This window comes from Mobula hypostoma, chromosome 6 (genome assembly GCF_963921235.1).
Source record: "Mobula hypostoma chromosome 6, sMobHyp1.1, whole genome shotgun sequence".
NCBI lineage: Eukaryota > Metazoa > Chordata > Chondrichthyes > Myliobatiformes > Myliobatidae > Mobula > Mobula hypostoma.
The window spans coordinates 141,904,952-141,918,746 of record NC_086102.1 but is presented as its reverse complement, the minus strand read 5'-3'; the positions used below and the strand labels follow the sequence as shown (position 1 = coordinate 141,918,746).

The 13,795-nt window shown below is 41.4% G+C and overlaps 1 protein-coding gene across 1 annotated transcript; it reads right to left on the bottom strand.

Moving 5' to 3' along the window:
• Positions 1-3,095: 3,095 nt before the first annotated feature.
• Positions 3,096-12,134, bottom strand: LOC134348774 (gamma-crystallin S-1-like). Its single transcript, XM_063052578.1, has 4 exons — positions 12,041-12,134; positions 11,407-11,525; positions 4,465-4,740; positions 3,096-3,371 (listed from the first exon to the last, which is right to left on the bottom strand). The coding sequence occupies exons 1-4, from the start codon at positions 12,132-12,134 to the stop codon at positions 3,096-3,098; spliced, it is 765 nt and encodes a 254-aa protein (XP_062908648.1).
• Between the last annotated feature and the right edge of the window lie 1,661 nt (positions 12,135-13,795).

Below are 13,795 nucleotides of genomic sequence, written 5' to 3'. Positions count from 1 at the left end.
CTTTTAACATATCCATTTTAACTTCAGCTATTTGCGTATCTTCAAATGTGTGAGTGTGGCTTAGAGGCAACTTCCAGGTGGAGGTACTTCCATGCTGTTGCTGCCCTTGTCCTTTTCGTGGTGGAGGTTGAGAGTTTGGAAGGTTCTTTCCGAGCAGTATTAGGGTCATGTTATACAGCACAGTAACAGGCCCCTCAGCCCAACTCAGCCGTGTTGACCAATTTGCTCACCTGTGCAGGTCCTACTTGCCTGCATTGGTGCATATTTGCAATCCATGTACCTGTCTAAATGTCATTCAAACGTTGAAATTTTCCCAGCCATTACAAATTCTTCTGGTAGTCTGGTCCATATACCCACCATGCTCTGTGTGAAAAATGTGCTCCTCAGGACCCCTCTTTCCCCTCTCATCCTAAATCTATGTCCTTTAATTTTAGACTCCTCTACCCTGTGAAAATTACTGTGAGCCTCCAACTTATCCATACTTCTTATGACATTAAAAACCTCCCTAACGCTATCTATCCATTTCCTTCCTTCTGGGGAAATCTTAATGCTTAAGGAGGTTACATCTGAGATTATTATTTCAGCCAGTTCTATGAGATGACACACACACTACAGTAATTTTGCTACGACCTTACTAGGTTGTTGATTTGCCTATTTCAGTGAGAAGAAAATTTTCAGCACCTCAACTTTAAGTAAATGTCCCATTATCTTATTATGACAACTAGTCCAAGGCCCCTAGCCTTGGAAACATCTCGACATCAACCCGGTCATGTGGTTTGGGACGTGATTTGTTTCAATTAGGTCATCCTTCACTCTACTCCAAAGAAAACAGAAATGTGACTTAAATCTGGTAAGATTCTTCTGTCCTCACATTAGCATCCCACAACAAGCCATTAGGAAATCTTCCCAAAGTAATGGTAATTGCTGCTCTTTGCCAAACCAAAAAGCCTTGCTCTAATATCTAATGCATCCACTTTCAGAATTAAATCCTTTCATAGCAATATGCTTTGATTTAATTCCAAGTTTACTGAAAACCAGCTAAAAGATATGGATTTGATGAGCTTCAATTTCAACTCAAATTGTGCTTCTATGTTAAACTATGATACACTTTCTGTATCTCTTTCATACTGTTAAATATTAAGTGGTAAGAAGTTATTGCTACACTAACAGAGTCTACTCCTGTTCTCTTCTGAGCCAATTCTGCATATCCTGATTTTCCAAAAGAGGTTCCACTTCTCCTTTTAATATCCCAATGATCTGCTTCTACAACAGTCTGGGATAGACAATTCCAGAGAATCATCATCTTCTTCAACACCCTGTCTCTGCTCCTGTCCCTGTCCCTGTTTCTGTCTTATTACATTCTTTAGGAAAAATTTTGACTGAGGTTGAGGTTTCAAAAATTCAAGCTCATTTCTTCTTTTTGTTAAATTTCTTCAGAAGATTCTGCAGCTTCAAATCATTCCATATCAAATTCGATTCAAATTCCATCCTTCACAATGCAGACCCACACAGAATCATAGGTATATTCACAATATCCAGCAGATTTCTATCCATGTCTTCTTGTTGTTAATACCAGTCTCACTTTGGTAGAATTCATCATGTTTTGTAAAAGTGTAAAGTAAAATTTGTGAAATGTTTTGTAAATATTCTGGTCAAGATGGCACCAATGAACAATTCCTCAGGCGACATCATCAAATAGCTAATCATGCTAATTATTTCACTTTCTCATCGTCTTCTGCTTGATCTTTCTGTCTTGGCTGTGTTATGGAAACTGCTGGAGCCCATAACTGTGGAGTTTGGAATTGGATCAAATTATCTAGCTCTGTGCTGTGCCTGGAGAGGACCGAGAGCGTGATCTGCCGCATCGAGGTCAGGGGCAGGGTCCCAAAGAGCACAAGCGTTCTTGTGGAAAAGCCCGCAACTCTATTTTGAGGTATTGAGGAAGATTGAGGAGGAGGTCAATGGTCACTCTCAAGAGAGGCCATGAGGCGACGCCGGTCAGTAGCCAGCTCGGCGGTGTTCAGAACCAACGCTGCAGACACTCTTCATGGAAGGTCTGAGTTTGTATGACCGCTCTCCTCAAATGCCTAAGGGACGATGTTTTCAATATTCTGAGATTTATGTGATTGTTGGACTGTACTTTATGTTGGTTGCCTTCAGTTTTCAGTGTTTTCTTTCTTGCTGCCGATTGGCAGGCAGCTGGGATATGTTATTTTTTGTGAGAGGAGTTGGGCATTTGTGGACTGCTATTTTTGTCGGTGGTTTTCCAAGTGAGCAATCTGTTACTGTTTTGTATCCGAAAGAGGGAGTTGGAGGTTTCGATTATATTGTCGCTAATATTTTTGAGAGGGAGGGAAATGGGATTTGATGTCGTTTTCGTTGATTCTTTTGTGAGGGAGGAGCTTGCGGATTAATGCTATTGTTGCTATTTTTTGCAAGGGCTGGGAATTGGGGTTAGTTTTCTGTTTGTGGGAGGGTGTTTCTGGGTTTACAAGTTTTGTTTCTTTTTCTTTTTCCTGCCAGGTGGGGGTAGGTGATGTCTTTCTTTTCAACTATTCACTTGGATTTTCTGAATTTCATGACTATCTGGAGAAGACAAATATCAGAGTTCTATTGTCCATGCATACTTTAACAATAACATGAACCTTTGAACCTTTGGAAATTGCTGCTTTCTGTGCTGTTTAACTCCAGGTCTCTATTTATATTGTTCATACTTTTGTGAAGTCCTTTCACAAAACCATTAGAATCATGGAAATCATAAAGATAGATATTTGTACTCATTAAATTCACTGGAAATAAATTCAGAATTGGAGCACAGTGCCTCACAATGAACGCAATAACACAAGAGGCAACGAACAACTTTCTATTCAGTTTATATTTTTCAGCCTCCTATCAATCATCATAATGTTATCTGTTAACTGGAACAAACTGTGGTAAAACAATTTAATGTGGTCCTCAGATTATGATTACTGTCCCGGATTCTGTCTAGTGGAATCAGGGTAAATGAATTAAATGAGCCGATCGTGTCATTAAAGATATTTTATTACCTCCATAAATATTCCAACAAGATAAAATCAGATTTTCAAGAACAACATTTAGAAGTCTCTCATGCGCCTGAAGGACCCGATCATTGAGTTGTAGCCACCCCAGTCACTGTATCTCCTGTATTCCCCAGGTCTCAGGAAGTACTGTCGACCTCTGTAGTTGGGATGTTCATAGAAGATCCAATAACCATCCATCACCTGACAGGAGTGGATGTCACGGTAACGGAAACGATCGTAGACAGAGAGACAGTTATCCATGAATTCCATCATCTGCCCTGCAAAGTCAGGCCTCTCGTAAATCCTCATCCTGTAGTTTCCACCTCGGTACTGGAATAGGAAACACCGAGTTTTAGTCATGATGTTCAGTAGTTTTTTTGCTCATTAGTCAGTACATCTCAATGCTAATTCATAGACTGGACATTGACTTCAATGGGAAATAAAATCAGATGCAGTTTGATCATTTCACTTATTATCTGTCTCAATGATGCCTCCAACATGCATTGCTGCTGGTTCAAAAAGGAGTTAAAAGAAAACACAGCAAATAATATGAAAAATTGCATTTTGAACATAGAACATCGGATATAAGAGCACTGGGACAGGCCCTTGGGCCCACAATATTCTGCCCAATCAATTAAATTAGTAAATTTAAATTTAGTTGGCTGTTTAAATTAAATGGCCAACTAAACTAATCCCTTCTGTCTCATCAATGTCCATGTCCTTCCACTTCCCTTACATTCATGTGCCTATAGAAGAGTCTCTCAAAAGCCCCTGATGAACCTGCCTCTAACGTCACACCGGTCAACACATTCCAGGCACCCACCCCTCTCTGTGTAAAAGACTTGCCTCTCACATCTCCTCTGAACTCACAACCTCTCACCTTAAATGCATGTCCTGTGATAGGAGATATTTTAACCCTGGGAAAAATAACTTTCTGTCTACTTTATCCGTGCCTTCCATAAACTTATGAACCTCTATCGGATCTCCCCTCAACCTCCAGGGAAAACAGCTCAAGTTTGCCCAACCTCCCAATATACGACATGCCCTCTAAACCAGGCAGCATCCTGATAAGCTTCTGCTGCACTCTCTCCAAAATCTAAACATTCATGTAATGGTATGATCAAAATTATATGCAATATGCTGGATGGCGAGAAAAGACAAGAAGATGTTGGGCAATGTGCCAAGAATCTCATCTCTTGCCTCTCACAATAAGCTGGGGTATATTCCATCTGGACTTAGGGCCTACCTACCATAATGCTCAGTAAGAGACCCAACACTGCCTCCTGCTTAACCTCAAAATACCCAAGCATATTAATACATTTGGACATATTTAACACCAATTAGACACTTGCTTGGCAAATTTTCCATTTTCAGAGCCAATCTGCAAAAGATCAAATCGCCTGAGAAAAATATTGCAACTTACGTATGGGTAACTGCGACAGGACCTGACACAGTCATTGAATCCCATCCAGTGCTTGTAGTCAGGATACTCTCCCCTGCTCAGGATATACTGGTATCCCATGTAGTTGGGTCTCTCGTACAACACCCACCAGTCACTCTCGACACGGATGGAGTTACAGCGGCTGAAGTAAGGGGAGAGGTCAGCAGAGTCGGAGCTGCACTCATAGTGCCGACCCTGGAAGTTCCTGTCCTCGTAGAAGATGATCTGTGGAAAGGAGCATATCTGTGTTAATAGTTCCTCGAGTATTAATGAAGGCTATTAATTTACCTCACATACAGAAGAGTCCTTGCCTTTCCCATTTTAAATGCACTTAGTCTGGTAACCAGCTGAATGTTTCACTGACTAACACAAGTTGGTATTTATATGCAGGGTAGAAAGGCCTCACTAGGCAGTTTCTTGTTATTCTGATGACACAACATTAAACATCAGCAAAATGTGACAAAATCCTTTTTTTCATTTATTGTAGGAAAAAACAACAGAAACACATTCTGGATTCTTACAGCTGTGCTTTCTTATCATTTTAGTTGTTGTATAAACCAAACAGTTCAGGAACACTCACAGCTATATTTCACCCAGGTCCATTCACCTAGGTCAAAGTAGCATTTTAGTTCTCTTTCTCAAGCTGCCTAAATTGAGGGCATACCTTATTAAAATGACAAACATCTTTTGAAAGTCCATCTATACAGCTTCTCTGGCCAACACTGATCAGACATCTCTTCAGCCAGATGAGTTAAAAGTGATTTGTCTTCAATAATATTTGGTGCCTGTCCCTTCATAGCCCACTTGATCCTCCAAGTGAGAGTTAATATTGCCTTTCACAGTGGTTCCTTGTAGTTTTCCCACCTCCAGCATTCATTATGTTTGCTCCACTTCTCTTGGTGAACACGTTGAACAGTCAAAGCCTTCCACTCTCCTGTCAGTGAAGAACTGTGCACATGCATTTTAATTACCTCCACATTCTGGATTTCCTCACCACACTTGAGATATCCCTTCCTTTTAATTCATTTTTTTATGTGAGGAAGGCCAATAATAAGCCTCAGATAAATTGTTGATTTATAAAAACAGTTGTCGACAAGCGTGTCTACACAAAAACATTAAGCGTCTTCTTCAACCAGGAGCCCTGGATGAACCATGAGATCGACAATCTGTTGAGGGCCTGATCAGAGGCTTTCAAGTCTGGTGACCAAAAAAGTTACCAGAGATCCAGGCCCAATCTCCAGAAAGTCATCTCAGGAACTAAGTGGCAATTCAGGACTGAACTTGAATCAATAAAGAATGCTCATATGCTGTGGCAGGGTTTGAACATTATCACTTCTTATAAAGTCAAATTATGCGACAGAGGTGACAAGAAGACTTCATTACCAGATGATCTCAATGTCTTCTAGGCTCACTTTGACCATCAAAACGCGGAGGAACCATCACAAACTCCTACACTCACAATGACCTTGTGATTTCAGTCTCTGAGGCTGACATGAGAGCATCCGTCAGGAGGCTGAACCCATGGAAATCATCAGCCCCAGGTGGGGTACCTGGCTGACCAGCTAGGATCAATTGGCTGGAGTATTAAATGAGATCTTTAACCTCTCGTTTCTGCAGTCTGAGGTACCAACCTGCTTCAAGCACCCTTCAGCTATACTGGTTTCAAAGAAGAACATGCTAACCTGCTTCAATAACAATTGTCCAGTCGCTGTTAATCAGATTTACAGGTAGATGTTGTTTCCTGCTTGTCCTGGCTGCCTGACACACATCTAACTGTGCCTTAGCTCAGCTGCCGGGTCATCAGCCGAGGATGTTTCACTCCCTTAGCCATGGTACATCTCCTGGTGGAAGACCAGTGGCAGGAATATCTGTCTGCTACCCCCTGGGTTTAGTTGGTTCCACGATTTCTGTCTCTCCTCCCCAGCCAAAAGCTGCCCTTTTCTGCCTCTTCAGACAACTCTCTGGTGGCCCTCCTGAGCCTCACCCCAGTCACTGCCATGCCACAAAGTAACCTTGTCGTCGATGCGCTGACACCTTACCACCACAGGATAAATTATGGTTCTCCAGCCAGCTTCCTCAATTCAACCTCTTCCACCCATGGGCAGCCTCCATTCTTTCCTCCCATGAGCTGGTTAACTCAGTGAGGAGGATGGTCTTGGCAGCCGTAGACCACAGTACAATGTCTGGGTGAAGAGAGGTTTTGCTTATCTCTGAGGGGAACTGCAGCTGTCTGCTGAGATACTCTCATGTTCCTCTCCTTGCCTGTGAAGAGGAGTCTTGAAGGAGCTCTTGGGTGGATGCATTCAGTACTCCTACCAGCCTCAACAAATAGGATGAGGTGTCATCCCACTGGGTCGTCCACAGTAATGTAGTGTTTTTAGAGGCTGATGATTAAACTCAGCAAGGATCTGGACCCACTGCGATTTGTGTATCACCTCAATAAGTCTACAGCAGACACAATCTCAGTGGCTCTTCACACCGCCTTAGATCACCTGGACAATACGAACACCTATGTTAGGATGTTGTTCATTGACTATAGGTCAGCATTTGACACCATCATTCCCACCATTCCTGACTGATCAGCTGGAGAACCTGGATCTCTGTATCTCCCTCTGCAACTAGATTCTCAACTTCCTAACCAGAAGACCACAATCTATGTGGATTGGTAATAATATTTCCTCCTTGCTGACAATTAACACAGGTGCATTTCAGGGTTGCCCACTGCTCTACTCGCTTTATACCTATGACTGTGTGACTAGGTATAGCTCAAATGGCATCTATAAATTTGCCACTGACACAACCACAGTTGGTAGAATCTCAGATGGAGATGAAAGGGTGCACAGGAGCTAGTTATACCAGCTGGTTGAGTGGTCTTGCAGCAACAACCCCACACTCAACATCAGTAAGATGAAAGAGCTGATTGTGGACTTCGGGAAGAGTAAGAAGAGGGAACATGAACCAATCCTCATAGAGTGATCAGGAGTGGAGAGAGTGAAAAATTTCAAGTTCCTGGGTGTCATGATCCCTGAGGATCTAAACTGGTCCCAACATATTGTTGCAGCTATAAAGAAGGCAAGACTGCAGTTATACTTAATTAGGAGTTTGAAAAGATTTGGTTTGTTGACAGTCTATCTTGACCGTGTATAGCAGCCTTTCTCAACTTTGTTGCTCTAGACGAACCCTTGAAATAATTTTCAGGTCTCAAGGAACCCCTGTGGGAAAATGATTAAATCTACAGCTCATAGTGTGTTAGCTTGATCAGTAAGTTGTAGGTATAATAATCCAAAAATAATTGCCAATGCACTTTTGAATTGAGAATGAAATTTTAGCCAACCTTTCTTGGAAAAAAACGGGTAGCTGAGCTTAGCTTATCTTTCTTGAAATTAATCCTTTTCTTTCCCTGTCATAAATTTTTAAAACTCAGAATAAATATAATATCAATTTTCAGCCTCTCACTGCTACTGGCGGAAGTTCCCACTGGCTTCAAAAAAGCAACTATTATACCAGTGCCTAAGAAGAATAATATGAGATGCCTTAGTGACTGTTCCCCAGTAGCACTCACATCTACTGTGATGAAATGTTTTGAGGGGTTGGTCATGACTAGACTGAACTTCTGCCTCAGCAAGGACCTAGACCCATTGCAATTTACATATCATTACAATAGGTCAATGGCAGATGCAATCTCAAAGGCTCTTGACATGGCTTCAGACCACCTGGACAATACAAAGACCTCTGTCAGGATGCTGTTCATCAACTATAGCTCAATGTTTAACACCATCATTCCCACAATCCTGATTGAGAGGTTACAGAACCTGAGCCTCTATACCTCCCTCTGCAATTGGATCCTCATCTTCCTAATCAGAAGACCACAATCTGTGCGGATTGGTGATAATATCTCTTCCTCATTGACAATCAACACTGACGCACCTCAGGGGTGTGTGCTTACCCCACTATTCTACTCTCTATATACACATGACTGTGTGGCTAGGTATAGCTTAAATACCATCTATAAATTTGCTGATGATACAACCATTGTTGGTAGAATCTCAGGTGGTGATGAGACGGTGTACAGGAGTGAGATATGCCAACTAGTGGAATGGTGCCACAGCAACAACCTTGCACTCAACATCAGTAAGATGAGAGAGCTGATTGTGGACTTCAGGAGGGGTAAGATGAAGGAGCACATACCAATCCTCATAGAGGGATCAGAAGTGGAGAGAATGAGCAGTTTCAAGTTCCTGGGTGTCAAGATCTCTGAGGACCTAACCTGGTCCCAACATATCGATGCAGTTATAAAGAAGGCAAAACAGTGACTATACTTCATTCGGTGTTGAAGAGATTTGGTATGTCAACAAATACACTCAAAAACTTCTATAGGTGTACCGAGGAGAGCATTCTGACAGGCTGAATCACTGTCTGGTATGGGGGAGCTACTGCACAGGACCAAAAGGAGCTGCAGAGGGATGTAAATTTAGTTGGCTCCATCTTGGGCACTAGCCTACAAAGTACCCTGGACATCTTCAGGGAGAGGTGTCTCAGAAAGGCAGCGTCCATTATTAAGGACCTCCAGCACCCGGGGCATGTCCTTTTCTCACTGTTACCATCAGGTAGGAGATACAGGAGCCTGAAGGCACACACTCAGCAATTCAGTAACAGCTTCTTCCCCTCTGCCATCTGATTCCTAAATGGACATTGAACCCATGAGCTCTACCTCACCTTTTTAATATATATTATTTCTGTTTTCTGCATAATTTTTAATCTATCGAATACTGTATACGTGTACTGTAATTTACTTATTTCCTTCTTTTTCTACATTATGTATTGCAATGAACTGCTGCTGCTAAGTTAACAACTTTCACAACACATGTCGGTGATAATAAACCTGATTCTGATTCTGATCCTGAATTTAATATTTATATTATTTTTAGACATAATAAATTTCTGTTAAATAAATGGCTTAAGTCAAAATGGGATTTAAATTTTCTAAAGGTAGGCTTGGTAGATTTACTTTAAATAAAGGTTTTAAATTGATTTTAATTCATGCTATTTACAACATGAAAATTTATTGACAAGGTTGAATAGTAAAGTTACTAAAAACCATAGAAGGGCCGAGATGGCCTGTTTCCGTGCTATAATTGTTATATGGTTAAATGGTTATAAGCCAGAGCAATAGGAATAAAAAATATAGCCTAAGACACAGTTTTATACAAGACTTTGGAAAAAAAGCGTTTTTTTTTACTGAGTGACATGATCAGCCTCAAATATAGGCCTAGCATGTGAAACCTGTGCTTATTTTTTGCTGTACAAATACTTAAATCTGTGTTGAATTTGAGATAAGCACAGGGATTTCACCTTCAACTGAAATGAATCAATTTCTATCCTTGCTCTTGATTCTTGTTAGCAAGAATAAAACTTGCTCACACAAGTAAGAAGTTGAAAACTGCAGCTAAATGTTCATTGCTTTCCTAGGAATGGCAGGATACTCTTCTTTTATAGAAATCCACATCTTGTCCAGGAACAGGTCAGTAGATTTCATTTTGAGTGCACAATCAGTCTGCAAGGTTCTTCCTCTTCTCAGAAAGTCAAGTTCTCAGGCAGAGCAGAAGATTCAGAGAAAGGGTCCCTCATCTAGTTATACACTACAGTTCTTTCAGGTGTTTTTCAATAAGACTTGAGACTTTCTGACCCTTCCTCACTCTCAAGCCCAAGCAGCAGTGGAAATATTTCAAGATTTCCTTTTGCAAAATGATTTTTTCCAAAGATTCAGATTCCTTTTAAATCCAAGTATTTTGTCACTTGAAGTCAAAACATTTTCTCCAAGGACTTGCAGAGACTTGTTCAACTGGTTCATATGATGAAAAATGTCTGCTCAGTAGGCTAGTTTCTGCAACCATTCTTCATCTTCAAAGCACTCACTCAGCAAAGTCTGGCCTATTATGTTCTTGAAATTACTCTTGCAATTCACCTTTCAGCTGAGACACCCTGTTGACAATTCATCCTCTGCTAAGCCTCCGGATTTCTGTGTATGGAAGGAGAATGGTGTGCTTTTTGTCCAGGTTCTCACACGGTTTTAAACATTCTTGAGTGAACTCATCTTTGTTTAATAAAGTTAACCATTTTTGTAGCATCATCCTGAACGTTTTTCGTTTCAGCTCCAAGAATTTTTGACATCAGCACCTCTCTGTGAAGAAAGCAGTGTGTTGTGACAATGTCAGGACTTTTTTTTTTCCCCAGGAGAAATAAAACCTCTCATGGAGCCAACCATTGCTGGGGAACCATCAGTACAGATGCCAACACAGTTCCTCCAAGACAGACCTTTTGTTTCCAGTTATGAAGACAAAGCGTTAAATATATCTTGACTTTTGCTTGTCTCAGGTAGCTCTTTGCAACAGAAAAAGTTTCCAACTGCTACAACATCACAAATGTTTGGGCCCTTCAGCAGGAGGATCTGGGCCCGAAATGTCAACTGCACTTTTTACCATACATACTGCCAGGCCTGTTGAGTTCCTCCTGTATTTTATGTGAAATGCAACAACATGACATTTTTTGGTGGAATCTGTTGACTCATTAACCTGGATAGAGAAGCTGTTGTTTTTCAGTTTATCACATGTGGCATGTCATCAATATGTTAACTGATTGTACCTGTTTGAGAGTGGCCGCCTTCTCGCCTGAGCAAAAATCATACAAGAGCCCATTCTCAAGTTACTGTATGCAGATAACTGTTCTCTTCTCACACACACACACAAACAGACAACGCACTACAGGCTGCTGTCACAGTTCACCAAGGCTGCAAGGGCTTTAGGGTTAATGGTCAGTCTGAAGAAAACAATGATCCTCTATCAGAAGCCCCCTCGTGGTGTTTACAACCCATCTCGGATCACCATTGATGACCACTATCTCAGCAAGGTTGAGCAGTTCACCTACCTGGGCTGCGTCATCTCCAGCAACACTACGATAGTAAGGGACATTGACAATGGACTCGCCAGAGCCAGCAGTGCCTTGGGTACCCCCAGAAATGTATATGGAAGAACCAGCAGCTGCATCTGTCCACAAGAATCCAGGTGTACAGGGCTGTTGTCATCACAACACTGCTATACAGCTCTGAAGCCTAGGTCTTGTACCACAAGCAAATTAGGTTGCTCGAGCACTTTCATCAGTGCTGCCTCCCCTCCATCATGGCTATGAATTGGCAAGATTGTGTCTCCAATAACGAGGACCTAGAGAAGGCTCAACTTCCAAACATTGAAGCCACTTTGCTGCTCAGGCAGCTCTGCTGGCCAGGCCACATGTCTCACATGGACAACTCCAGGTTACCAAAAGCAGTACCCCATGGAGAACTCTCTCAGGACAAAAGAGATCACGGTGCCCAACGCAAGTGGTAAAAAGACCAACTTAAGAAGCAGCTCTCTCAGGCAAATGTCAAGGTCAGTGAGTGGTAGCAGCTGGCTTGTGACAGAGACTGCTGGAGAACACTGGAAAAAGGCGCAGCCAAGAATTTTGAGGAATCCAGAAGAGCAACTGCTGAAGAGAAGAGGAGATCCAGGAAGGATCCTACTACCCAAGCGCCCACATTCCAGCTGTTCCCGTGTCCCTACTGTTCCAGAGTCTGCAGATCCAGGATCGGCCTCTGTAGTCACCAACGATCCTGCCATCGCTCCTAAGGACTCTTCTTCCCTCCTGATCTTCACAAGTGAAGGACCAGCCATCATCACCGTTGAGCACGAAACCTTTTCAATTTCTCATACTGCATCTTGTCCCAGCATTTTACTCACTATAATTTTATATGCTGGCTTAATTATGTTCTCACCAACTGTGTTACTTTTCCTTTTCTGGGTACTAAGTTCTACTACTGAATAACTTGCTTCCTGGCTTTTTTTACTGATTGAATTTATTAACAAAAGCTTTACTCTGTTTGTTTTGAGATTCCAATAGCCATTTAAAATAATCAGCACTTTTATGTGTCATATGGTTATAATTTGTAGTTAAGTGTCTTTTCAATTTTGCTGGAGCCATTGCTGCATTTGTAAGTTGTTTGCCACAGACCAGGCACAATGGAATAGGACAACTTGGATCACCAGTCCATGTAAAACCCATTGATAAGCAGCTTTCATTGTAAAGACAGACTTTTTTGTGTCCATTGTTGCATTAGTGCAGTGAAATAGCTAGGAATATCGTAATTCAAAAATGTCAGACATGTCTGTAAAACACAGGGGTTAATAAAATATAAAAATGGATGAGTCCATTCAATGCTCGGAAAATACACATTGTCAGCACACCTTCCTCCACTCCTTAAAGTAATACAACCCTCATCATCAGCTTACTGTCCTCCTGTCTGTGCGATACAATGCTCACCAATTATCAGCCTACCTTCCTCCCCTTCGTGCAATACAGCACTCACCAATTATCAATGTCCTCCCCTACCATGCGTCAAAAACTGAAAATGGGCTTAGCCAAATAAACATGGTCCTATTGTGCACTGCCATACTGCACTGAGAGGCCTCTAACGAGATTGCTAACGGGGCTGCTCAGTCACTGCGAGCGCTAGCATCACACAAGGTCAAAACTCAAAAAACAACGTTTACCTTATTTAATCATGATCTTTTGCAGAATCCCAAGTGAGCTCTCACAGACCACGGTTGAGAAACCCTGGTGTATTGTGAAACGATCATTCTGAATTACTGCGTCAAGTACAGAAGGGGTTAACCAGGATTCCATGAAGCAGAGGAAGCACACAGTCCTAATGTCCCTCTGATACAGCACCCTAGCTCTGAGATGGTCAATTTTATTTACCAGAGACTAGTGGTGTTCAGTAATGTGGCTCTCTTGCTCTGTAGGCTAATTGTTCAATGTTATTGTGTAGTGTAGTGTCTTTGAGATGTATCAGTTGTAGATATTACAGCTGGGACAAGGGATAATCTGTTCATGTTCCATAGTCTTTCAATTTCCTCTTTTAATTCTGCATATTTCTGGTGTTTTCACTTACTGATTTTTGCATGTTATGTGTGTTGGAATGGCTATAGCCATTAAACAGATCATTCTTGCTTGTAAAATAATTTATAGGTCTCTTAAACTGAATCAGGCTTCTATTTATAGTAAGCGTGGTATCTTTTATGAGTTTGTATTTTAAAGCAAGATTTTGGTGAATGATGTTTGCCACTTGATTGTGTCTGTGTAAGTAATTAGATGGAGTTAAACTGCTGCAGGATCCTGTAACATGTTGGATTGCTTCTGGTTTCTCTTGGGATTTTCTGCTTTTATCATCTTGAATTTGCAGGTCATTTATTATGTATTTTTGATAATTTCTTGCATGTTA